The sequence below is a fragment of the Heptranchias perlo genome, chromosome 16 (genome assembly GCF_035084215.1).
Source record: "Heptranchias perlo isolate sHepPer1 chromosome 16, sHepPer1.hap1, whole genome shotgun sequence".
Classification (NCBI taxonomy): domain Eukaryota; kingdom Metazoa; phylum Chordata; class Chondrichthyes; order Hexanchiformes; family Hexanchidae; genus Heptranchias; species Heptranchias perlo.
The window spans coordinates 42,766,487-42,793,121 of NC_090340.1; the positions used below are offsets into that span (position 1 = coordinate 42,766,487).

Consider the following 26,635-nt stretch of genomic DNA (forward strand, 5'->3'; position numbering starts at 1 on the left):
GCTACCGAGCCACTCTTGGTGATGGACATTGAAGTCCCCCACCCAGAGTACATTTTGTGCCCTTGCTACCCTCAGTGCTTCCTCCAAGTGGTGTTCAACATGGAGGAGGACTGATTCATCAGCTGAGGGAGGACGGTAGGTAGTAATCAGCAGAAGGTTTCCTTGCCCATGTTTGACCTGATGCCATGAGATTTCATGGGGTCCAGAGTCAATGTTGAGGACTCCCAGGGCCACTCCCTCCTGACTGTATATCACTGTACCGCCACCTCTGGTGGGTCTGTCCTGCCGGTGGGACAGGACATACCCAGGGATGGTGATGGAAGAGTCTGGGACGTTGGCTGAAAGATATGATTCTGTGAGTATGGCTATGTCAGGCTGTTGCTTGACTAGTCTGTGGGACAGCTCTCCCAATTTTGGCACAAGTCCCCAGATGTTAGTAAGGAGGACCTTGCAGGGTCGACTGGGCTTGGTGTTTTGCCGTTGTCGTGTCCGGTGCCTAGTGGTCCAATGCCGGGTGGTCCGTCCGGTTTTATTCTTATTATGACTTTTCGTAGTGAGATTTTACAACTGAGTGGCTTGCTCGGCCATTTCAGAGGGCAATTAAGAATCAACCACATTGCTGTGGGTCTGGAGTCACATATAGGCCAGACCGGGTAAGGGCGGCAGGCTTCCTTCCCTGAAGGACACGAGTGTTGCCGACTGGCACTATCCAAGGTTCAGAAGTACGTGCTGTGGGACGCACTGAAGTGAGGTGCGACCTATGCAAAGGCTTTATGGGGAAAGGCCACTGTGTAAGGCCATCCCACCTTGTATTGTATTGTATACCATGAGTTTTAAGAAATACTGTGTTTGAATTGTAATAATGAGATTGCTTTGTGTACGATCTGCAGTGTTTTGGTTTGAATTGCACTGGTTTTGAGTTATGATATTTACATTGAACTGTGTGTATCCTTAAAGTATATTGAAATAAAGTATATTCGGAAATTTAAAAAAAGTAATTGGTGCATGCATCCACCCAAGTAACCATTGGCTTCTTGAAGGAGCACTTCAGATGCTTGGATTGTTCTGGGGGTGTCGTGCAATACAGCCGGCTGAGGGTTCAAGGATTGTTTTGTGCTGCATGCTGCACGACTTCACCCTGTAAACAGACATAATCGTGGAGACCCTGTACGAGAAAGGCCCCCAGGCGCATCAAGGGGACCAAAAAGAGGAACAAGAGCACCCTAAAGAGGCTGCAGAGCAGAGTCCAATGCTGGCTGCAAGAGCCATTTGGCCAGTTCTAAAATGGAACATCTTTGCTAACTTGCAAATGTTGTACTTGCATTTTCTGCAATGACTACATTTTCCCCATACTCCCACAAACATGCCTTCACCCACTGTACCTTAAATCTTCTGGGCAAATCACAAATATCACATTCCTGCCAAGTGATCACCCATGCTCACAAACCTTTGTAAGAATATTTTCTGCGTGCAGCTTCAGTGTAACCTGATTTTACATGTGAAAACATGTGTGTGTGAGTGCCTAGTGTTTTTTTTTGATAACAACATGTGATGACTATGCTCAAGCCTTGCTTTGTGCTCCTTCTAGATTCCACATCAGTAGCAAAATCGCGTGAGGTGGCTCACTACTGCATGAGCATTCAAAACCTCTTGAGATTGAGGTGGCCTGCTCCTCCTGGCAGCTGAGACCTGAGATGGACATCCTGTATACTGGATCACTTACGCTACTGACCCTGCACACTTTCTGCCACATGTTGAGGCGTTGGAGAGTGTTGGTGGAAGGGTCTGGATGTGTTGGAATCCTCTGAGACATCACCATGATCTGTGCCCATTCAAAACGTGCCCCTGTTGCTGGGCACAGCCTCACTATGATAACTGAATGGTGTAATGGCACCAATGAGATCAGTGAGTCCCTGCTTCATGGTTCTGTTTAACTATCCCCAAGATTCTTGAAGCCAGAAGAGATTACGGTTTTCTAACCCACTGGAACCCAGGGTTCAATCTGAACATCTTTTTTTTTATTCGTTCATAGGATGTGGGCGTCGCTAGCGAGGCCAGCATTTATTGCCCATCCCTAATTGCCCTTGAGACGGTGGTGGTGAGCCGTCTTCTTGAACCGCTGCAGTCCGTGTGGTGAAGGTTCTCACACAGTGCTGTTAGGTAGGGAGTTCCAGGATTTTGACCCAGCGACGATGAAGGAACAGCGATATATTTCCAAGTTGGGATGGCGTGTGACTTGGAGGGGAATGTGCAGGTGGAGATGTTCCCATGTGCCTGCTGCCCTTGTCCTTCTAGGTGGTAGAGGTCGTGGGTTTGGGAGGTGCTGTCGAAGAAGCCTTGGCGAGTTGCTGCAGTGCATCCTGTGGATGATACACACTGCAGCCATGGTGCGCCGGTGGTGAAGGGAGTGAATGTTTAGGGTGGTGGATAGGGTGCCAATCAAGCGGGCTTCTTTGTCCTGGATAGTGTTGAGCTTCTTGAGTACCCTTAGACCCTCTGGTGGGGGGAAGGAGGTTCAACTGCAGATATCCCTGGAATTGCCACAAACTCCATGGTGGATTGCAATTTTGCAAAATCATTCTGCAAGTCTGAGCAAATATGACTGGTGAACTCATCCAACCAACCAAGCCACCACCTGCTGTACAATGCTTCGCAAATGACTGCACCAATGTTCAGAAAGGTTCATCAGCCGAGTGAGGATGCAGCTGGCCCTCCGGATAGCAGGTTCCTCCTCTGGCGCTGTCAACTCATCTTGCTCATTCGTGTATATCTCACTCAATGCACCCCTCTGAATCATGTCGAAAACTCCTGAGGTGGATGTATCTGTGTTCCCTATAATTTAAGTACATCCTAAAAGATCCAGCCACATTCAAAAAACTCAGACAACTCCCCTGGAATTGTACCTCCACTCCCCATCAAACTCCAATAAATGCATTTCCACCCTCCGCCATGCTTGCCTCCCAGTGAAAGGGAACAGGATCTAGGTACCAGGCTGTCAGGAGATCTTTCTTGGCAGTCCAAACACCTCCGACCATATCCCAGGGTCAGATTGGGACCACAAATCAAAGACCCCCTCCCAGGATCCCAGAACGTCTGGAAACCCTACCCTGAAAGTAGACAGGATCCTTGATAGTCCCCTGAACTAAACCTCAGCCAAACCCCAGGGACTTGTGTGGTTATTGTCAGTAAATGTAAAGTGGTACATTTTGGTTTAAAACAAATAAAAGTAATAATCATACTTTAAATGGGAGAAGGCTGGGTGATGCGGCAGAGCAGAGGGATTTGGGTGTTCAGGTTCACATGACTTTAAAAGCAGTACCTCAAATAGATAATGCCATAAAAAAGCTAATGGAATGCTAGGTTTCATGGCAAGGGGTATAAAATATAACAGATGAGATGGAAAGTGAATCAATTTAAAAGCTTAATAAGACCACAGTTGGAGCAATGTATAGTTTTGGCCACACAATGGGAAGGATGTTGAGGCAACAGGAAGGTACAGTACAGATTGGCCAGATTCACTATGATGTGAGGAAAGACCAATACGAAGGAAGACTTCAAAAATAGGGTTTGTTTTTGTTAGAACAGAGGATACTACAGGGTAATTTGATGGAGGTGTTTAAAATTATGAAAGGATAGCATAGGGTAGATAGAAGCAGACAGTTTCCAGTGATTGAGGGGTCTAGAATGAAGATATAAAGATAAAAGATTAAAGTAACAGAGAACATGGGAAACTTTTTTACACAGAGGCTGTGGAACGCACTACTGGAGCTAGTGATTAAAGCAAAGACCACGTCAATATTTAAGAATAGATCAGATAGATGGTTGAAGGAAAGGGATGTTAACATGGATTGGTTGGGTCAAACAGCCTGTTTGAATATTGTAATTTTTACATAATTCCATGAGCCATGAAATGATCCTGACTCCTAAACAATGCAGTTCCTAACCTGTACACAGACATACACACAACAGTAAATATATCAATGTATTCATCTGTATATACTGTGTGACAAAACTATGCTATGATTTTACAAAATATACATTTGTATTTTATTCTCTTAAATTAAAAGGGAGAAAAAAAATGCCTGTGTCCTTCAGACACAAACTATGGGCTCGATATTAGGAGAGAGGCGGGTTGGCAGCGGGGGGGGGGGTCGATTGGGCGCGTGGGTAACACGCCCAGTGAATTCGTTGTGCTCCGCACGCGATCGCAGCCTAATTGAAGCCACTTACCTTGGCTTCCGGGTTTCGCGCTGGAAAGCTGCGCAGCGGGTGAACTGCACACCCGCATCATAGGCTGTCAGCTGGAGGAGCCCTATTTAAAGGGGCAGTCTTCCACTGACTGATGCTGCAGAAAGGAGCCAAAATTACAGCATGGAGCAGCCCAGGGTGATGGCTGCTCCCAGGTTTAATGATGCCTCACTCCATGTCTTACTGGATGGGGTGAGGAGGAGGAGGAGGAGGGAGATCGTCCACCCAGCAGACGGGAGGAAGTGGCCTACCTCTGCCACCACGAAGGCCTGGCTCGAGGCGGCAGAGGAGGTCACCTGCACCACCAACATACCACAAACCTGCATACAGTGCAGGAGGCGCTTCAATGACCTAAGTAGGTCAGTCGAAGTGAATACACTTACTCATTCTCCTACACTCCGTCTGCCACATCACTGCCCCCACCCCACATCTCCTTCTGCACTGCCAACACTACTCTATCACATCACTCCTCACACCCACTCAAAGATCATCCTCATCTTACCTGCACTTATCCACCTCGTCAGTATTCATCCCACCACTACCACCCAACCCATTCCTCATACAATTTCATGGCTCTATCTCATACTCACCCTCTCATGCATCTCTTTCACTGTCAGCCTCACCCAACCTGCCACTACCTGTGCTGCAGCCACAGGGCATGCATCACATATGTGCAGTAGGAAGCGTAAGGCAAACGTGTCGTGAGCATGAAGCGGATGCACAAGGGTGTTTGAGGGTTTGATCAACTCACATTACATATTATATTGGCACCACTACTGCCACGACTTTGCAAATCTTGTCTGGTTTGTGCAATAATGCCCTTTCCTGAGGATCACCATAAAGACCCACAACTGATGCCACCCATTGTGTCACTGCAGAGTGGGTGTAGGTGTATTTGCAGGGCTCTTTTGTGCAGACGACTGAGAGACGTCGGCGTTGTCCCTGGTGGTACACTGGAAGGATGCGGAGGAGAAGTTGTTGAGGGCAGTGGTGACTTTGACAGCGACAGGTAAGAAGATGGTGCTAGCAGGGGAAACACTCTCAGTTTAGTTGAAAATCCCACCCCTCCTAAAATATCCTACAAATCAGGTCTGCTAACGACCTGAACTATCACATTAATTGCCTTAAGTGGGATCCCACCGGCTTTAATTGCCGGCGGGTGTCCCGCATGCGGGGACTATGCGCGCACCTAAGCGCGTCACTGAGGAACCCGGAAGTAGGCGATTTTCGGAGCCCCCCCCGCCACGAACCCACCCGCTCGGACATCCAAAAATCAAGCCCTATATCTCAGTTTGGAGCCTTGAGCTTGAATTGGAAACTTCATTGGGGCCTTGGGGGTTGGAATTCCATGTCTTGTTGCAACATTTTGGGTGTATGTCTGTGTGTGTGTGAGAGAGAGATGCATCATAGGAATTGTTCTCACCCTGCTCGAGTGGAACTATAATACCCAGAGGCCACCAGGAAATCCATGTCTGAGTAGAAAGGGCCAGATGGTGCTCAGCACCTGCTGTACTGTGGACTCAGGGTTATCAGTGACGGTGCTCAGCACCTGCTGTACTCTGGACTCAGGGTTATCAGTGATGGTGCTCAGCACCTGCTGTACTCTGGACTCAGGGTTATCAGTGATGGTGCTCAGCACCTGCTGTACTGTGGACTCAGGGTTATCAGTGACGGTGCTCAGCACCTGCTGTACTCTGGACTCAGGGTTATCAGTGATGGTGCTCAGCACCTGCTGTGCTGAATTTTGACTCAGGGTTATCAGTGACGGTGCTCAGCACCTGCTGTACTGTGGACTCAGGGTTATCAGTGACGGTGCTCAGCACCTGCTGTGCTGAATTTTGACTCAGGGTTATCAGTGATGGTGCTCAGCACGTGCTGTACTGTGGACTCAGGGTTATCAGTGATGGTGCTCAGCACCTGCTGTACTGTGGACTCAGGGTTATCAGTGATGGTGCTCAGCACCTGCTGTACTCTGGACTCAGGGTTATCAGTGATGGTGCTCAGCACCTCCTGTACTGTGGATTCAGGATCATCAGTGCTGGTGCTCAGCATGAAGAAATTGTGTGTGTGTGTGCATATAAGAAAGAGAGAGAGTTGCACAATGGAGGTTGTGCTTTTCACTCTACTTGTGGAACTACAATACCTAGAGTAACTGAGGAATGAGTGACAGAAAAAAATAAAAAGCTTTTTTTTCAGCTTTTATATAGTTTAAGCCATTAAATAAATCAGTCATTGGAAGCATCCAGACAACAGAAGGACACTGTAAAAAGGCTAAGGAGTAGACTTTTCATGGGGAATTCTGCAGAAACAGTGTAAATAGCTATTTATCCAGTTTCTGCATGGTTTCTGCCAATGTTATGGTGGGAGGTCGGAAGAAACCCCATGGAAATTCTACCTCTAAATTTTTATTTGTATTCAAATAGTCTTTTCTGGGTAGTTGTCATGCTTAGGGGCTGCCGTTGCGCCTTTATCACCTTATTTGATTCTTACACTAATAAATAGTGTATTGGGTAAAGTAATGTGACAGCCGCAGGCAATAGCACCAGTGATGTTCCAGTATTGCCCTGATTCTGATAGCCATAGCCAGTTCTGCATGGATTCTGAATCTGTTCATAAGGAATGGGCTCATCATCTCCAGGAGAGTTGGATTTAACCTAGAAACAAATATATATTTTAACTCCTCCAGTCCATTACCTTGTAGAACTTACTCCTTGCTTAAAGTTTAACTCTAACCTAAAATATTAATGGCAAACCTTTTGAAATAGTGGCAAATAATGAATTCCATATTATATGGTAATAAAATTCAGAGATTTAACATATTTAACATGTACCTTCAATGTTATTGCCAAATTTATGTTGATATTCCTCTATCTTGCATTCTACATAGGTATCATGCTCATCATATCATATGCACAACCCTTTAAATTACCCAGTAGGACATCAAATATAAAAACATGTGAATGATAAATATTTGGCAATAACATTTAAAACTTGGAGTACTGCAAAAAGCACTGTTCAAAAAAAGGTGCAAGGATAAACCCGGCAATTACAGACCAGTCAGTTTAACCTCGGTTGTGGGGAAGCTTTTAGAAACGATGACGCAGGACAAAATGAAGAGTCATTTGGACAAGTGTGGATTAATAAAGGAAAGCCAGCACGTATTTGTTAAAAGCAAATCCTGTTTAACTAACTTGATTGAGTTTTTTGATGAAGTAACAGAGAGGGTTGATGAGGGAAATATGGTTGATGTAGTGTATATGGACTTTCAAAAGGCATTTGATAAAGTGCCACATAATGGGCTTGTCAGCAAAATTGAAGCTCATAGAATAAAAGGGGCAGTGGCAGTATGGAAACAAAATTGGCTAAGTGACAGGATACAGAGAGTAATGGTTGTTTATCGGACTGGAGGAAGGTAGACTGTGGTGTTCCCCAGGGGTCGATACTAGGACCACTGCTTTTTTTGATATATATATTAATAACTTGGGCTTGGGTGTATATGGCACAATTTCAAAATTTGCAGATGACACAAAACTTGGAAGTATAGTAAACAGTGAGAAGGATAGTAATAGACTTCAAGAGGTTATAGACAGGCTGGTGGAATGGGTGGACATATGGCAGATGAAATTTAACACAGAGAAGTGCAAAGTGATGCATTTTGGCAGGAAGAAAGAGGAGAGACAATATAAACTAAATGGCACAATTCTAAAAGTGGTGGAGGAACAGAGAGGCCTGGGGGTTTATGTGCGCAAATCTTTGAAGGTAGCAGGATAGGTTGAGAAAGCGGTTGAAAAAGCATATGGGATCCTGGGCTTTACAAATAGAGGCACAGAGTACAAAAGCAAGGCAGTTATGTTGAACTTTTATAAAACACTGGTTCAGCCACAACTGGAGTATTGTGTCCAATTCTGGGCACCGCACTTAAGGAAGGATGTAAAGGCCTTAGTGAGGGTGCAGAAAAGATTTACTAGAATGGTTCCAGGGATGAAGGACTTCAGTTATGTGGATAGACTAAAGAAGCTGGAGTTCTTTTCCTTAGAGCAGAGAAGGATAAGAGGAGATTTGATAGAAGTGTTCAAGATCGTGAAGGATTTAGATAAAATAAATAAAGAGAAACAATTCCCAATGGAAGAAGAGTTGAGAACCAGAGGACACAGATTTAAGGTGATTGGCAAAAGAACCAAAGGCGACATGAGGAAAAACCTTTTTACGCAGAGAGTAGTTATGATCTGGAATGCGCCACCTGAAAGCGTAGTGGAAGCAGATTCAATCGTGGCTTTCAAAAAGGAATTGGATAAACACTTGAAGAGAAAAAGTTTGCAGGGCTATGGGGAAGAGTGGAGAATGGGTCTAACTGGATTGCTCCTACAAAGAGCTGGCATGGGCTCGATGGGCCAAATGGCCTCCTTCTGTGCTGTAACCATTCTATGATTCTAAATGAGTTATCTTGCTTAAAAACTCTTGTCCAAACTCAAGCATTTTGGGGCCTTGATTAGCTGAAAAACTAGCATTTTGAACTGCTCCCAATCAGAGACCAATCATTACATTAAGGGGTCTGTCTCCAAAATGGATGGTGGGACCTAGGAGACAGAGAAAAAATGAATACATGTGGTTGCTTTAAAAAAAGTTAAAGAAAAGTTAAAATAGGGTACTAAAATTAGAACTAAAATAAAACTAAAGTCAATATCTAAATACAATAGGGAAGGGAGAACGGAAAAAAGAAAGTCATGGTGAGTAGAAGCCAGAAGTTTAATTTAAAATGTTTTGACCTACTCCATTAATGGTAGGGCTTTGGGGAGAGTTATAGAACAAAGAGATCTAGGAGTACAGGTTCATAGCTCCTTGAAAGTGGAGTCACAGGTGGATAGGGTGGTGAAGAAGGCATTCAGCATGCTTGGTTTCATTGGTCAGAACATTGAATACAGGAGTTGGGATGTCTTGTTGAAGTTGTACAAGACATTAGTTAGGCCACAATTGGAATACTGTGTACAGTTCTGGTCACCCTATTATAGAAAGGATATTATTAAACTAGAAAGAGTGCAGAAAAGATTTACTAGGATGCTACCGGGACTTGATGGTTTGACTTATAGGGAGAGGTTGGATAGACTGAGACTTTTTTCCCTGGAGAGTAGGAGGTTTAGGGGTGATCTTATAGAAGTCTATAAAATAATGAGGGGCATAGATAAGGTAGATAGTCAAAATCTTTTCCCAAAAGTAGGGGAGTCTATAACGAGGGGGCATAGATTTAAGGTGAGAGGGGAGAGATACAAAAGGGTCCAGAGGGGCAATTTTTTCACTCAAAGGGTGGTGAGTGTCTGGAACGAGCTGCCAGAGGCAGTAGTAGAGGCGGGTACAATTTTGTCTTTTAAAAAGCATTTGGACAGTTACATGGGTAAGATGGGTATAGAAGGATATGGGCCAAGTGCAGGCAATTGGGACTAGCTTAGTGGTATAAACTGGGCGACATGGACATGTTGGGCCGAAGGGCCTGTTTCCATGTTGTAAACTTCTATATTTCTATGATTCTATTTCAAATTGTTTTTTAATTGCTTATTTTAGTTTTATAGGCTAATATATTAGTAAAGTAGTAAAGCTCTGCCAACTTTGCTGATTTGTACCACTCTTGCCTTTGGTCATAAGTTTATGGTTTAGGCCACCCAGGTTCTGAACATGTAAACAAGACTGATATTCCAGTTTAGTTCTGAAGGAGAGCTGCATTGTCAGGGGTGTCATGCTTCAGATGAGATGTTAGGGTAAATTGACCAAACCCATGCTATCAGCAGGGAGTCATGCTCAAAGGGAGTGCAAGATTGATAAATTCACTCTGATGAACCAAGCTTCAACTTCAGCTTCTAAATTGTATTTGCTGTGATCCTGTTGTTTTGAACTAACCATTGTCTAAAATAGCAGCTGAGGCGAAAATGACATTTTTGCTGGTGTATGGGTTTGTGGGTGAGATTCACCTCCCTCTAACCCAGTTTGTGAAAGCAGCTACACCAAAAAAAAACAACAAAAAAATTGCAAAGTTTGCATGTTATTTTGGTTTTATAGCTCCGATTTTAACTGGGGTGAGCGTGGGGCCAACGGAACTAGCCGGATGCTCACCCCCACTGGCCAACCATAGCGCCCGGCCCATTTTAAAGGTCAATTTCTTAAAATAAGGGCCATGAAGTCAGTTTTTGAAACGGCATATGTCAGGTAACCCTTACCAGTTCAACTTGCTTAAAGACTCGTAGAAAGTTCTCTCCAAGAGCTGCTTTCACCTCCACGTCAGTCCAGTTTCTCCTCAGTAGTTCAGCTACTAAATCTGGATAGAAGGACACATCGTCCAAACCTGTAGGTACGCTTCAAAATGAAAAATATAAACTGTAATCAGGTTACTGATTCATGAGGCAGTCCAATCCTGCCCTTATCTGCTGTCCACACACATGTGCACTTTCCAGGAGGGGTTACAAATAAGGACTCTGGCTGATTTTTCCCCTACCTAACCTGGGGACTCGGAGGCTACCTGTAGTGACTCTACTGCTTACCACAGATCAGGAATCAAAATTGGATTGTGCTCTGTATGTGTCAGTATCATGCCAGGATGTGCTCTTACCTGCCAAGCTATAAGAGAGCTGTAAGCTCATTAATTCAATATTTAAGGTGATCGTCAAAAGAGCCAGAGGCGACAAGAGGAAACATTTTTTTATGCAGCGAGTTGAAATGATCTGGAATGCACTGCCTGAAAGAGTGGTGGAAGCAGAGTCAATAGTAACTTTCAAAGGGGAATCGGATAAATACTTGCAGGGAAAAAAATTACAGGGCTATCGGGAAAGAGCAGGGGAATGGGACTAATTGGGTAACACTTTCAAAGAGCCGACACAGGCACGATGGGCCGAACGGCCTCCTCCTGTGCTGTACCTACTATGATACTACAGTACATTTTCCAACAATATATTTGGGTGATTTAATGTCAGAAAGGAACACCCATTTTCTTCTTGCCTCAGGGACAAGCAATTTACACATGGCCAAGCAAATGGTCAGACGCAGGATAACCATTCCTGGTTCTATTCCAATAACATTCAAACGGCAGAAACCAATGTTACCGTAATGCCTTGACAATTACCCATTGAATAATGCATATGCCATTTTAGATTAGAATTTTCTACCTGTTTAATAGCTGAAAACATTAGAATTGCATCCATAAATGAAGATAAATGTGGAAGTTTTAAGGTACAAAGAAGAACCATGAACCCTGTATTGTGAAATAAAAACAGAAAATGTTACCAATTTTGTTGAAGTGTTCTGATGAAGGGTCCCAGCCAAAATATCAAAAGCAATCTCACCTGCTGTGTATTTTCAGTTCTCTGTTTTTATTTCTGCATTCTCGTTATATTTAATATTCTATTTATACTTGTTGGAAACTGAGACATTTCACATTTTTTCTGTAAAAGGTTTCCTCACAGTGGTTTTACATGCTAATGTGCACATCTTTCTTATAGCAACCCAGGTTTATTTTCCAGCCAGCTCAAATCATTGAGCCTCCAAAGGTTTAATACTCCTGCTATATGGTATGAGGCTCATTATGAGCTGCTCCAGTCCAATAGGCTGTATGCAACAGAATTTATTTCTCTAAGATGATACAAATGAATTAAAGATTAGTAGACTGAGTGATAATTGGAAGCTAGATAGATATGGAGTATTACCTGGTGACGCCATCATAATCTCCACCAAACCCTACAGCCTGGTAACCAGCAATCTTTTTGATGTAGTCAAAATGATCTGAAGAAATGATTTGAAAAACATGTTTTTTTTCAATCATGTTTGAATTCCATTACACTAAGCGTAATACTGTAGTTAAATTCAAAACCATGAGAAAGCTGATAGTGGTGTACTAAAGCTCCCAGTCTGAAATTGGAGATGGAGCTAGTTTAGAATCCTGCTCCACATCTAAACCACCTTGAGTGGGGAAGGGCTGTGCAAAGTCTGCAGCATCTCCCTACAGAGGAAGAGTCGGGCGAAGAAGGACAATTTGAGAAGTCACATCTGGAGGATACTTGGTAGCTCCCAGAGGCCATTTTCAGGGCGCATTGCCAACGGCCTGGGAGGCCATCCTCTTGGTTGTGAATGTGCCAGATCAAGCAGATGAAGAAAAGGGGTAGAAGTTAGAAAAATAAAGAGAAACTTAACCAAAAGATCTGAACAGATAAATAGAATTTTCCTTAAAACAGCAAAGAACTTAATTACTGTTAACAAAAAAAAGTTTGCCACAAAACTGCATTCAGTGTTTGCCCTGCAAAATTGGTGCCCGAGAAACAGATGCATCAGGGTCCAATTTCACCCCGACTAAGTTTTCTTCTGCAGAGCAGAAATTTCTGTGGTTTCACACAAGCAACATTAATTCCTGCAATTCAGGAAGTGGCATTGTAAGCCAGTAGTAAATACTCATGAAAAATAAGCATAGCTCTGAAAAGTTACATTAAAAGGATGGAGTTATTCCCAATATGATTTTTAGACGATGGAGTTTTTTTTTAAATAATAGATTGAGACGTCCTTTGTTTTCTCTTTTTAATTTCCTTTTCACCCTTTTCCTTCAGTGTTTTCAGCAGCAGTCTTTTTTTAAAAACTACCATTTTAGGTAAGTTCCCCCGTAAAATGGAGAAGAGTCTTGACAGGGTAACTCCCTTTTCCCATTAGTATGTTGTGGATGTTTACATAAGTGCAGACTCAAAGTTCAGACTTAGTCCACAACACAATAACAGCTAAAGAAAGGAAGGTAACAGAAATCTCATTGAAAATGAATAATGTTCTGTGGATATAGTGGGCTAGTCAGAAATGTGAGCTTGCTAGAAAATGTTTTCTTTTACAATAGCAGAAATTTGTTTTAAAAAGCAATTTGGCTTGAGAGCACAGTGCAAATACTGACCTGCCACATTTGAAAGATTAGCTGCTGGATTGCAGGTAACATACTCATTGTAGAAGTTCACCATCACAATACCTTTCTTCTCACTCTGTGAAGTGAATCCATTCATAAAAATGATTCAACAGGTTGATATTCACTGGACAAGTAAATGGCTGATAATACAAAGACTCCTAAACACACACACTTTCATATTCCAGAATTGTTTCAAATGCACAAACCCCACTAAAATATCACATTGGCTTTTTTCTGAATTGATATGATTGTGCCAAGTACAGGCACAAGTATCTGCCTGCAGAGGGAAAGAAAATCAAAAGGGCCAGTTATATGTGGGCAGTCTCTAGTGTCTTGTGATGGCAAACTATAAAGACTTGAAAGAAAGACTTGCATTTATATAGTGCCTTTCACAACCTCAGGACATCCCAAAGTGCTTTACAGCCAATGAAGTACTTTTTCTTTTGAAGTGTAGTCATTGTTGTAATGTAGGACAATGGTCTTTAAGCAGGCCAACTGTCTGCTGTTTTATCAGCAGAGGTGACCAGTTTAGACTGAATGAAGGTGAGGAGCAAGCTACAAAGACAGAAAATTACATTAAGAAAGTGAATGCACCCTGTGTAATTAGGATTCTTTGTATATATCAACTGTTCAACTGTCCAGAGAATGGACAATTTCATGTAATTTATTTTATCCAGGGTGAAACCCCTTTTTCTTCTGGGTCTTCTCACACCACAAACATTTGGTGGAAGGCAGGTCGGTAACATTCTCCCATGCCTTCACTAATGTCATTGTAAAACTCGGGCTCTGAAGTGTGTAAGTGCACCCAATGGCAAGTCTCATTCTGGTTTTCATACCCTCTCTGTGGGGAAGTATCTGACCTTCTCTTTGCACCTGCCTATATTGGCATAAGATTAGAAGCTCAGCATTACATAGAATGTAGAGCACAGAAACAGACCATTCGGCCCAACAAGTCCATGCTAGTGTTTGTGCTGCACACGAGCCTTCTTCCACCCCTTTTCATCTAACTCTATCAGCATATCATTCTATTCCTTTCTCCCGCATCTAGCTTCCTCTTAAATGCATCAATGCTATTCACTTCAACTACTCCTTGTGAAGTTTTAGATTATGTTTTAGACATGTTTTACATTATGGTCACCACTCATACCATTACCACTCTGTAATGTAACATTTTAGTGTAACCAAACACAAATGAAAGAGAAAAAACATACTTAAGATCAAAATTAAAATTGCATAAGTACATTCTGTTTTGTAATGTAATTTTTTTGTCACCTTCGCTCAGCCTAGCATTTGGCATTTAAAGAGCATAGGAACAGGAATAGACCATTCAGCCTCTCAGCCTGTTCCGCCATCCAATTAGATCATGATTGATCTGTACTTCAACTCCATTTACCCGCCTTTTCTCCATATCCCTTGATACCTTTACCTAACAAAAAATTATCAATCTCAGTCGCAGTCATGAAAATTTCAATTGACCCAGCATCCACACTCTTTTGAGGAAGAGAATTCCAGATTTCCACCACCCTTTGTGTGAGAAAGTGCTTCCTAATTTCACTCCTAAGTGGCTTAGCTGTAATTTTAGGATTACTCCCCCTTGTTCTGGATTCCTCTATCAGAGGAAACAGTTTCTCTGTATCTATCTTATCGGATCCCTTTATTATTCATAGACCTCGATTAGATTGCCCCTCAACCTTCTAAACTCAAGGTAATACAACCCAAGTTTATGTAACCAGTCCTCATTAATTTACCCTTTAAGCCCTGTTATCATTCTGGTGAATCTGTACTGTACCCTTCAAGATCAATGTATCTTTCCTGAACACTGTAATCCACATGAGGTCTGACCAAGGCTCTATACAACTGAAGCATCACTTCCTTACTTTTGTATTCCAACTCCCTTGAAATAAAGGCCAACAATTCATTAGCCTTTGTAATTACTTTTTGTACCTCTGCATGAGCTTTTAGTGATTTGTGTACACGAACACTTAAATCCTTTTCCTTCCCCATAGCTCCTAGTCTCTCCCCATTAATAAAAAATTCTGATTTGTCTTTCTTGGATCCAAAGTAGATGATCTCACATTTCCCCAAATTGATATCCATCTGTCATAGTTTTGCCTTTAGTCTGTCTGTGTCCCTTTGTAACTTTCTGCTCCCATCCTCACAACTTACTTTGTTTCCTAACTTAGTGTCATCTACACACTTGGATATACAACTCTCTGACCTAGAAATTCATTCCCGCTGGTCTGCCAAATCATTCCTTTAAAGACTGCCAGCTAGGCCGCATGCAGACCTGGTTTTCCTGAACACAGCCAGTCCAATGCTAGAAACCTGCTCCAAGTTAAAGTCCACCTCATGGTTCTCATCTATTTTCTGACTGACCTCTTATTAAAGTAGTACTGAAATAATTTTTTACTGTTATATTTTGCCTATGCTTTATCCCTAGGTCTTTTTTGTCCCTTACAACTCAGTACTGCTCGGATTAGGAATTGAGAGGAGTAGGGTTTGGACTTATTCCCATGAAAGAGTATACTTACCGGCACAACACCTACTGCATGGCTTTGAAATGTTAATTCTCTAACACTCAGCATCGCTGTACCAGCCACACGTTCACTTTTATAATTATATATATGTAAAACCTCTGCAGATGTCATTATTTTTATTAGCTTGTGAATAATTTACATAGAATTACATAGAATATACGGCACAGAAACAGGCCATTCGGCCCATAAGGTCCATGCCAGTGTTCATGCTCCACACGAGCCTCCTTCCACTCTTCTTCATCTAACCCCATTAACATATCCTTCTATTCCTTTCTCCTTCATGTGTTTACCTAGCTTCCCTTAAATGCATCTATGCTAGTCGCCTCAACTACTCCTTGTGATAGTGAGTTCCACATTCCATCCACTCTCTGGGTAAAGAAGTTTCTCCTGAATTCCCTATTGAATTTATTAGTGACTATCTTATATTTATGGCCCCTAGTTCTGGTCTCCCCAGCAAGTGGAAACATCTTCTCTACGTCTATCCTATCAAACCCTTTCATAATCTTAAAGACCTCTATCAGTTCATCACTCAGTCTTCTCTTTTCCAGAGAAAAGAGCCTCAGCCTGATAGGTATAACCTCTCAGTTCTGATATCATCCTAGTAAATCTTTTTTGCACCTTCTCCAGTGCCTCTATATCCTTTTTATAATATGGAGGCCAGAACTGTTCACAGTACTCCAAGTGTGGTCTAACCAAGGGAAAGATAGCAGAGGCAATATTACATATATATAAAAATTCATTAGACAAGGGAATAGTGCCAGAGGACTGGCGGACAGCTAATGTGATTCCTATATTTAAAAAGGGAGATAGAACAAGTCCAGGGAACCCATAGGCCAATTAGCTTAATGTCAGTGGTAGGAAAGATAATGTGATAAAGATAATAACCAAGTTTAACATAACTTCCCTGCTTTTCAATTCTAGAAATGAACCCCAGTGCTTGATTTGCCTTTGTTATGGCCTTATTAACCTGCATCGCTACTTTTAATGATTTGTGTATCTGTATCCCCAGATCCCTCTGCTTCTCGACCCCATTTAGACTCATAGGGCCCGATGTTACCAGGGCTGCGTGTTCTCGGCGGGGGGTCTATTGGGCGCGTGGGTAACGTGCCCGGCGAAATCAGTCAGCTCCCCGCGCGATCGTAGCATAATTGGAGCCACTTACCTGGTCCTCCGCGTTCCCCACTGCTGATCTGCGCGTCGGGCGGGCTGCGCATGCGCAGTAAGATCTGTCAGCTGGAGGAGCTCTATTTAAAGGGGCAGTCCTCCACTGACTGATGCTGCAACAAATAGAACAAATCACAGCATGGAGCAGCCCAGGGGGAAGGCTGCTCCCAGTTTAATGATGCCTCACTCCAGGTATCAATACATGGGGTGAGGAGAAGGGGGAGGACAGAGATCTTCCCCCCGGCGGGCGGGAGGAAGCGGCCTGCCTCTGCCACCAGGAAGGCCTGGCTCGAGGTGGCAGAGGAGGTCACCAGCACCACCAACATATCGCCCACCTGCATACAGTGCAGGAGGCGCTCCAATGACCTCAGTAGGTCAGCCGAAGTGAGTACACTTACTCTTTCCCCTACACTCCATCTGCCACATCACCGCCCCCACCCCACATCTCCTTCTGCACTGCCAACACTACTCTGTCACATCACCCCTCATACCCACTCAAACCTCATCCTCATCTTACCTGCACCTATTCACCTCGCCAGTACTCATCCCGCCACTACCACTCAACCCAATCCTCATACAATCTCATGGCTCTATCGCATACTCACCCTCTCGTGCATCTCTTTCACGGCCAGCCTCACTCAACCTGCCACTACCTGTGCTGCAGCCACAGGGCATGCATCACATATGTGCAGTAGGCAGCGTAAGGCAAACGTGTCATGAGCATGAAGGGGATGCACATGGGTGTTTGAGGGTTTGTCATGGTTGTTACTTATATTTAATTTCTGACCAACTCACATTACATATTATATTGGCACCACTACTGCCATGTCTTCGTGAATCTTGTCTGGTCTGTGCAATAATGCCCTTTCCTGAGGATCACAATGAAGCCCCACAACTGATGCCACCCATTGTGTCACTGCAGAGTGGGTGTAGGTGTATTTGCAGGGCTCTTTTGTGCAGACGGCTGAGAGGCGTCGGTGATGTCCCCGGTTGCACCCTGGAAGGATGCGGAGGAGAGGTCGTTGAGGGCAGTGGTGACTTTGACAGCGACAGGTAAGAAGATGGTGCTCGGGCCGGCCGGGAGCAGCTTGGCATGAAGGAGGCTGCAGATGTCCACGACTACATGTCGAGTGACTCTGAGCCTCTGTGTGCACTGCTGCTCAGAGAGGTCCAGGAAGCTGAGCCTCAGTCTGTGGACCCTGTGGCGAGGGTAGTGCCCTCTGCGACGCATCTCTCTCTGCGGTAGCCCTCCCTCCTGCTGTACAGGTGGATGTGTCACAGCGCTCTGTTGTGGAGCTCCACGTGTCAGAGGCGGACGGCGTGGATGGTGAGGCTGGTGAGGCTGGCGATGCTGTTCGCCCTCCGAGGAGGTCATGACTGCAGCTACGGCGGCCCCCATCCGGAAGATGTACATCTGAGGGGGTCCGCAAGGTAGGTACATATCTCTGGACCCCGGGGTAAGTGTGCAAGTTGGTGACTTTGATTGTCAGGAGGAGGGTGGTGGAGGCCAAACTTTGTCCCAGGTGACAGAGTGGCCTCCTGCAATGAGTGAGGGTCTCTCCCCCACCCCACCTGTCAAATGGACCTTTGCAGCTGCCACAGGCCGACAGCTGCAACAGGTCCATTTGAACTGGGAGTGTTTCCCCCAGTATGGGAAACAGTCCCAGTTTGCTCTAAAATCCCACCCCTCCTCACATAATCCCTTAATCAGGTCAGTTAATGACCTGAACAAGCCAAATAAATAGGTTCAAGTGGAACCCCGCTGGCTTTAATTGCCTGTGGGATTCCCACCAGCGGGGGCTGCGCGCGCACGCCGGCGCATCAGCGGGGAACCCGGAAGTGCACGGGTTCGAGGCGGGCTCCAGTCCCGTTCCAGGATTTCCCGATTTTCGGGGCCCCCCCGCCAGGAACGCACCCGATAGCGGGTGCTAAAATGCTGCCCATATTTCCAAGCAGTATGTGGCCTCCTTATTCTTCCTACCAAAATGTACCATTTCACATTTATCTACATTGAAATTCATTTGCCAATTATATGCCCATTCTGCAAGTTTATTAATGTCCTCTTGTATTTTGTCGCAGTCCTCTTCATTATTAACTATATCCCCCAATTTGGTGTTGTCCGCAAATTTTGAAATTGTATTTCCGTTTCCTGAGTCCAAATCGTTCATGTAAATGGTGAACAATGGTGGTCCCAGCAACAATCCTTGTGGAACACCATTTCCTACCTTTTGCCAGTCTGAGTAACTACCTTTAATCCCTACTCTGTGTTTCCTGTTTTGTAGTCAGCTTGCTATCCATTCTGCTACTTGTCCCCTGACTCCACATGCTCTGACCTGAGTCATGAGTCTACTATGCGGTACCTTATCGAAGGCCTTTTGAAAATCCAAATATATCACATCTACTGCATTACCCTTGTCTACCCTTTCTGTTGCTTCTTCAAAGAATTCAATAAGGTTGGTCAAGCATAACCTTCCCTTTTGAAATCCGTGCTGACTATTCTTTATTATATTTTCAGTTTCCAGATGTTTTTCTATTCCATCTTTGAGTAAAGATTCCATTATCTTTCCTACCACTGACATTAAGCTAATTGGTCTATAGTTCCCTGGACTTGTTCTATCTCCTTTTTTAAATATAGGAATCACATTAGCTGTCCGCCAGTCCTCTAGCATTATTCCCTTGTCTAATGAATTTTTCTATATATGTAATATTGCCTCTATTATCTTTTCCCTAACTTCTTCTAATATGCGTGGATGCAATCCTGGGGTTTTATTCTCTCCAAGTTTGATTAATTTGTCAATTATCTACCCCCTTTCTATCGTAAATGTATTTATATCTTTTTTGATCTCTTCTTCTAATGTCATACCCATCATGTTAGTCTCCCTGGTAAATACAGAGGCAAAGTAATTATTTAATATTTCTGCCATTTTGCTGTCATTACCTGTGAGTTTATCGTGTGTATATCTGAATAGCCCTATCCCTATTCTGATTTTTCTTTTGTTATTTATGTGTCTGTAGAATACTTTACTTTTTTTTAATATTCCTTGATAATTTAATTTCATAGTTACTCTTTGCCTTTCTAATTGTTTTTTTGACTTCTTTCCTAACCTTTTCATATTTCCTTTTATCATCCTCTCCTTTGTTGTCTATGTACTTAGTGTATGCCTTTTTCTTCAGTTTCAATTTTGCCCTTATTTCTTTATTCATCCATGCTGTGTCATTACTGGCTAGTTTGTTCTTGCTTTTTAGTGGGATATATTTCTCCTAGATTCTATTAATCGCCGTTTTAAATGTTTCCCACCCTGCTGTTCTATTTCTTTCTTTGTCAGTAAATTTTTCCAGTTTATTTTCCCTTGCTCCATTCTCATCCCCTTAAAATCAACTTTTTTCCAATTATTACTTTGATCATTGTCTTTCTTATGTCTTTCTCAATCTTTATCGTAAACCTTATGTTGTGATCGCTACTGCCTAGAAGTTCCCCTATGCTTACTCTCTTATCTGTTGTGGTTCATTTCCAATAAGTAGATCCAGCTTCCTCTCTTGTTGGGCTTTTTACATACTGGGTAAGAAAGGAGTACTGCACACATTATAAAAACTCCATTCCTTGTACTGCTTTACCTTCCTTTTCCAGTCAATTTATTTGGGGGTAGTTAAAATTTCCCACGGTTATTATTCTATGTCCTTTACTCATTTCACATATTTGCTTACGTATTTCTTCCTCCACCTCCTTTCCTCTATTAGGTGGTCTATAGTATACCCCTAATAGCATGATCAATTTCTTCTTATCTTTTATTTCAATCCATATGGATTCTGTTTCTATCCTTCTGTTAGTTATATCCCTTTTTTTCTACTGCCATTATGTTATCTCTAACTAGTACAGCTACTCCACCCCTTCTTCCTTCCCCATCCTTCTGATTATGTGATAACCTGAAATATTTATTTGCCAGTCCTGTTCTTTATGTAGAATTTTAAGTTCATGAAAACATTTAGACATAATGTGAAAGCTTTCTTTTATCAAACAACTATATTCGATTAAATACTCCAAATATTTTATATTTACAAAAACAAAAATTTCTGAACACCTGTGCCCGTTATTCATTCTGTCAGATTTTGTCTTGAATATTGTGCAGTTTTACAAATGCATTTAGCCAAATACGCAATGGAATTTGTCAAAATCTCCACAAAATCTGACGAAGAAAAGAAGTAAAGCATGAATTTATAACTGGGATTCTTACCACTTTCTTCAGAACTTCATCTGGCACATTGCGCTTATTGTTGCATAGGGTGTAGGCAGATGAGTGGCTAAATATGACGGGAGCCTTTGAAATCTGCAGTGCATCATTCATTGTCTTGACAGAAGTATGTGCTAAATCAATGATCATTCCCAGGCGGTTCATCTCTAGGATGATTTTCTTAGATTCAATAAAAAAAGAATAATAATTCCATCATTTTACTCAAAGTATGGTGAAGCTCATTTCTCAGATTACCTTTGAGATAACTTCATTCTGACTATTTCACTGCCTTAGTCCTCAGTCTTACTGTCTGCCACCAAACTGAAAGTAGATTCTGGCCCAGTTTAATGCTTATACTGCTGAATAAACAGGAGCTTTGTTAACTCAATAACTTCAACAGATATTACTCGGATAAAGATTGCTGCTCCAATTATTCATAAAATAATAAAGAAAATTATATAATTTGGTTTATTTACAAATGACTTGAATTAAGAAGGACTGTATAATTGTACGGTTTCTATAACTCTACTTTATGTCCAGTACTTCAAGATTGTAGAATTTTCTCAGTTATCATTACGCCCATCGTAAGAGCAACATCAGCACAAAGATTGCAGCAGTTCCAGGAGAAGGTCCACCACTACCTTCTTGGGGCAAGTAAGGATGGGCAATAAATGCGGTCTTGCCAGCGTCGGCCAAATCCCAAGAACAAATAAAAAAGTGAATATTTTGAAAGTTGAAAATGTCTTTCAGAATTCTAGAGGTCAAACTGCAATGTCTACAGAATACACATTCTGCAAACAATACAGTATTGTCCACATATGTACCTGATTGCTTGTTTCGCTGTGTATACCAAAACATTCCTATGTGGCATTGTTTACAAATAGCTCTAAAGGGAATTACTATCTAAAATCTGCAAGGATAATTTTACAAAACTGTGTTCTGGCATGGGGCCTTGAGTGTCAGAAGTGCATATCAGAAATTTGGGGTGCACCCCTCCCTCATGATTTTCTGTCTATTCATTTTAATGCTTGGAAACTCCAGGAAGGCATGCGCCCAAATTCCCAACAGGTGCTCCTTGTAGACAAGGCTCTGCGCCAACAATGTGATTCCATAAAATTGCCTCTATGTGTTTGATGGAACTTCTGTGGCTTGTGCAGTTAGAAGAGTCAGAAAAGCCATTTTGGTCATAATAATGTCACAAGCAAGTGATGCAAAGATGTGTTTCAAGGAGATTACATCATCATCTGCGCTTGCATGAAAATGATAAATTAAGTTTGCCAAACAGATTTTCATTGAAGATTTTGCCCCTTGAAGTTTTGGAAAATTCATTCAACATATAGATTGGATTAGTTCATAGAAGCCTTGCATTTATAGAAGGGATACATTGATTTAACAAATTGAGATTTCAAATTAAACACCCTTCAGCATTAGTGGCATACACTAACCTTTCCATACTCTGACAGTCCATTACTCTCAACTGGGTCAGCTCCAGTGTCCACAAGCCAGTTATCCGCCCTGAAAGATTTGAAAAACTGGTCTTTTATCTCTTGGAGATCACAGACTGATGGGGTGAACCTTTTCTGTGTTTGTTGGCCGGAAAGGTCCTTTGTGAAATGAGTCTGGCATTTTAATCACAGTCATTTGTCATAGGTTTGAGTGGGTTTGGGCCAACAGCACAAAAATGATTATGATTTAGCATTATACTGGTACTAAATAGGCACGTATCTGTGAGCCTCCAGGGGCTACAAATATGTGGAAATTAGCTCTCCATGAATAATTAATCTGGGACTGAACTGAAAGTCCGGATAGAAATGGATGTGTGCTATAGTCGGGCTGAAGTGTTGCCACACTCCATTCTGCCCTGCTAACACCACCATTTGAACTTTTGTATGCATATATCAAGAATTCAACATCGAACATATATGGATCATCTTTTAAACAAAGAGAAAAAAGTGTCCTAACTTTGTCTTACCATGGTGTGTTACAGCTATGTGTGAGGGTCATGTACCGCACGCCCAGCTGATAAAAGAGGCGTAGTGTAGCCATGTTGCTGTCTATGGAGTGTCCGCCCTCCACACCAATTAAACTGGCCACTTTACCATTTTTGAAAGCTGATGTTATCTCTGTATTAAAAAGGAATTATAGGTTATATCCAATCATCCACTTGGATTCAGATTGAGGTGATTTAGTACATTTATATTTGGCAAACAGATTGCAGGAGATTTCTATTTTTAGCATTTGATCCTACTCATTTTACTTAATTTCAAAGCCTACTTTAATATTTGGAAAATATGTGTTATTTGAAAAGCTGGAGATACTATGGTGTCTTCTTGTTGAACAGCTTTATATCTTTCAGGTAATAATTCCATCTTCAAACACCTACACAGAGTTGTATTTTGCTTGTGTGTTTGAATGTGTTTGAAGCGAAAAACTAAGTGAGTGAAAAAGGAATGTACCATCAGTAGAGTGTGCTACTAGACTATTTGTCCAGATTTAGTGCTTTCCTTGGCTTTCTCATTCCTCCAAAAGTGGATTAATGAACATTAGCAAAAAGAGAGAAAAAGACGAGTTTTGATTTTAAGTCCTTGTTAAGGTCCTTAATGAAGAATTTGTGCAGCATTCTGTATTTTACCCCTTTTCAGAACTGAAGTTTGTGGGCAGAACTTCCCAATGCCCCAGGTCACTGATGGAGCCTTGCACGTAGCTAGTGACTTATTGGAAAATAGCAAGTGCACTGCTTGTGATTTTCTGTCCATTGGCATTAATGGACGTAAAATTGTGTGGCAAGCGCACGTGATTTTCTGATTAGTCACCCATTCTGTGCGAGGACCCACAGGTGGTGTGGAGCCTCAGAATGTTGCGTTGTGTGAGTTTAAGGAAGGGAAAGATTTAGAATTTCACTTTAGCAATACAGATTAATAAATGAATATTACAGAGGAGCTTTTTTACCTTAGGGTATGGGTTTAGGGACCATTGGTGGGCATATTGCAGGAGAGCAAGAAGAGGGGGAGGCGAGGTTGACTTGGGAATTCAAAGAGCATAGAAGGCAAATGACTTGCAGTTGGTACCACCCCAGATCCATCGCATCAAAGTCGGCTACCTGGGCATGGTGGAGGAACAGTGGATGCGAAGGCACAGGCCCACCAAGAAGGTTGTGACTAAGGTGTGCCTCCTGAGTCTTGAAGACCTGCAATTATAGTCAACTTATAGCTAAGCTCTACCCGTGGCGGGAATGTTCACCACTGCCCTTAATGCCACAGGGATCTTCCAAAGATTCACAGGGGACATCACAGGAGTCAGTCACTTTGTTTACCTTGTAATCATCCAAGCCCTGAGATTGTAATGTTAACAGTTTCGGGGCTGAATCCACCTGTGGCACAGACCTAGTCATACTGTAGCACGGAGGGTCTGGAAAACAGGTGCAAAGAGGGAAGCCAGAAGCATAATTGGGGAAGGGGTAATATTTATGGTGAGGTAACAGTTCTCAAAGGGTTACTGCTTTCCCTTAAAGGAAAGTGCTTCTTTGCATATTTTAAGAAAGAAATTACGGAAATACTCAGCATGTCAGAACTGGAAGAAGTTAAAGATTTAACAGTTTTTAAGAAAGTACAGGGCCTGGCTCTGACAAAAGGTCATCGATCTGAAACGTTAACGCTGTTTCTTTCTCCACAGATACTGCCTGACTTGCTGAGTATTTCCAGCATTTTCTGTTTTTATTTTAGACTGTGGACATACTCTCCTACTGGTCTGAGACTGGTATCTGCAGAGGGTGAAGGACAGCTGGGAAGACCCTCGTTATTACTGATCATTGTGAATCACACTCTGTCCACCAAGCAAGATCTCTGTTGTTTGTTTAATGTTAGGAGAGCTCAGGTGGGAACATTGCTTTCTCATAATATTAAAGAGATTCAGCAGTGATTTGATCAAGTTACCAGGAGATCCAATGGACCACCTGAGAGCTTTTAAAACCTAGTTCCAATCTGTGCTCCACATAATGTCAAACACCAGGAGGAGGTCTCACACCACTTGGCTTTAATACATTCTGGAGTCAGACTGATGCAAACGTGACAATACAGCTGCACCTCTAAATATGGCCCTAGAGGGAAGAAGGGTACTTCAATCATTAGGAAGGCATGTGTTCTAAAATTTGTCAGGGTTCTACCAGTTACCCACTAAGACTTGCCTGCTAAGAAACTGCCTGGAACTTCCATCTGCCCGTACAAGGCAAATAACAAGGGGGCAAAGCCAAGAGGCAGGGACTCCTGTTCTGTCCAATGTACCATGCACAATTTGCACCTGAAAAGAGTTGACTATCTGGGCATTGTTGATATCATTCCCTAATGGCCAAGGAGTTCTTGCTCATTTAGCTAAGTCAGCAGCCGCCATACCTGAGTGTGCTGAGTGAGTTGAGGCATATCAGCCTCCAGAAGAATGAAAAAGCTGCATGTTCCCGCAGTGTAAGCTAAGAAATAAAAACTTTGGTGCTGAAGATGCACAGTGTCTTCCAGTGTTGCCCCCAGCAGAGTTTGCCGGGTCAGCGTGAGCACACCTCATTACCAAGGGACAGACTGGCACAAGTGCCATTTTGGGCATATCTCTGCTGCCTGTCTGCCCATGGCAGCCGGAAGCTTCGGCACCCACCCAGCCTTGTGGAACAATGGCCCAGCCACCTCCAGCCCCAGCCATGATCTTTGTTACCTTTGCGCCTCTTTAAGAGGTGAACTTAAAATTTAAAAAACAAAATTTTCTTTGAGAGAGGGGAGGCAGCTAAACTGTTTTCCTGGCCTGGTGCCCATCGTTGGAGCCCACATTCAAGGAAGTGCTTCCTGAGAATGAGCACCACATTGGTCAAGCATTTTGGTATGCTAAAGGCTGCTGCATTCAATGGTAGGATATGACTTTGTGCTCATGATTCATTATGTATTGACGATGAGTTCCTAATCCTGGTTGTCCATTAGAGGATATGGTGATCAACAGAGTTACGCACAGTTTAAATAGGTCACAAGGCAAGGAAAAAGAATGTTGGTACGTTAATTGCAACTGTTGACAGCAAATATTAGAAATGATTACTCACCACTGCTTGATCTTACAAACTGAAAAGTTTCAGGGTACTCCTGACACATTCTGTGTATGACATCAATTTGCTCCAGGGTCTGTCTCACAGCATCCTTGTACTGGGTGGCACAAGGTGTATATGCTACCCAAAACTGGAAGAACAGACAATACATCATTTTCCAATTTAGAATTTTAACAAAGTAAATTAACTAAAACTTGATGTGCAAGAATCAATCTTTTGCCTTGGCATTAGGGAGTAATGTCAGCAATATAATTAGGATATTCAGCTCCTTTCAGGGGCACATTGTACATGGTACATTGGAAGAAACAAGATGGATTGAATGGCCTTTTCTCGCTCCAGAACTAGACGCACCTCTTGCCAAGCTGTTCCAGTACAGCTACAACACTGACATCTACCCGACAATGTGGAAAATTGCCCAGGTATGTCCTGTCCACAAAAAGCAGGACAAATCCAATCCAGCCAATTA

General features: G+C 42.8%; 1 protein-coding gene across 2 annotated transcripts in view; it reads right to left on the reverse strand.

The window, feature by feature from the left end:
• Positions 1-6,466: 6,466 nt before the first annotated feature.
• The window catches only part of dpep1 (dipeptidase 1), a 48,827-nt gene continuing 28,658 nt past the window's right edge, over positions 6,467-26,635 (reverse strand). For both annotated transcript variants that reach the window (XM_067997491.1, XM_067997490.1), the window contains 8 exons: positions 26,167-26,299; positions 23,065-23,215; positions 22,538-22,607; positions 21,096-21,272; positions 13,154-13,238; positions 11,934-12,009; positions 10,455-10,590; positions 6,467-6,902 (listed from right to left, as the gene is read on the reverse strand). In XM_067997491.1, coding sequence (XP_067853592.1) covers positions 6,735-6,902; positions 10,455-10,590; positions 11,934-12,009; positions 13,154-13,238; positions 21,096-21,272; positions 22,538-22,607; positions 23,065-23,215; positions 26,167-26,299 — 996 coding nt within the window. In that variant the 3' untranslated portion in view covers positions 6,467-6,734. The remainder of the gene's footprint in view (positions 6,903-10,454; positions 10,591-11,933; positions 12,010-13,153; positions 13,239-21,095; positions 21,273-22,537; positions 22,608-23,064; positions 23,216-26,166; positions 26,300-26,635) is intronic.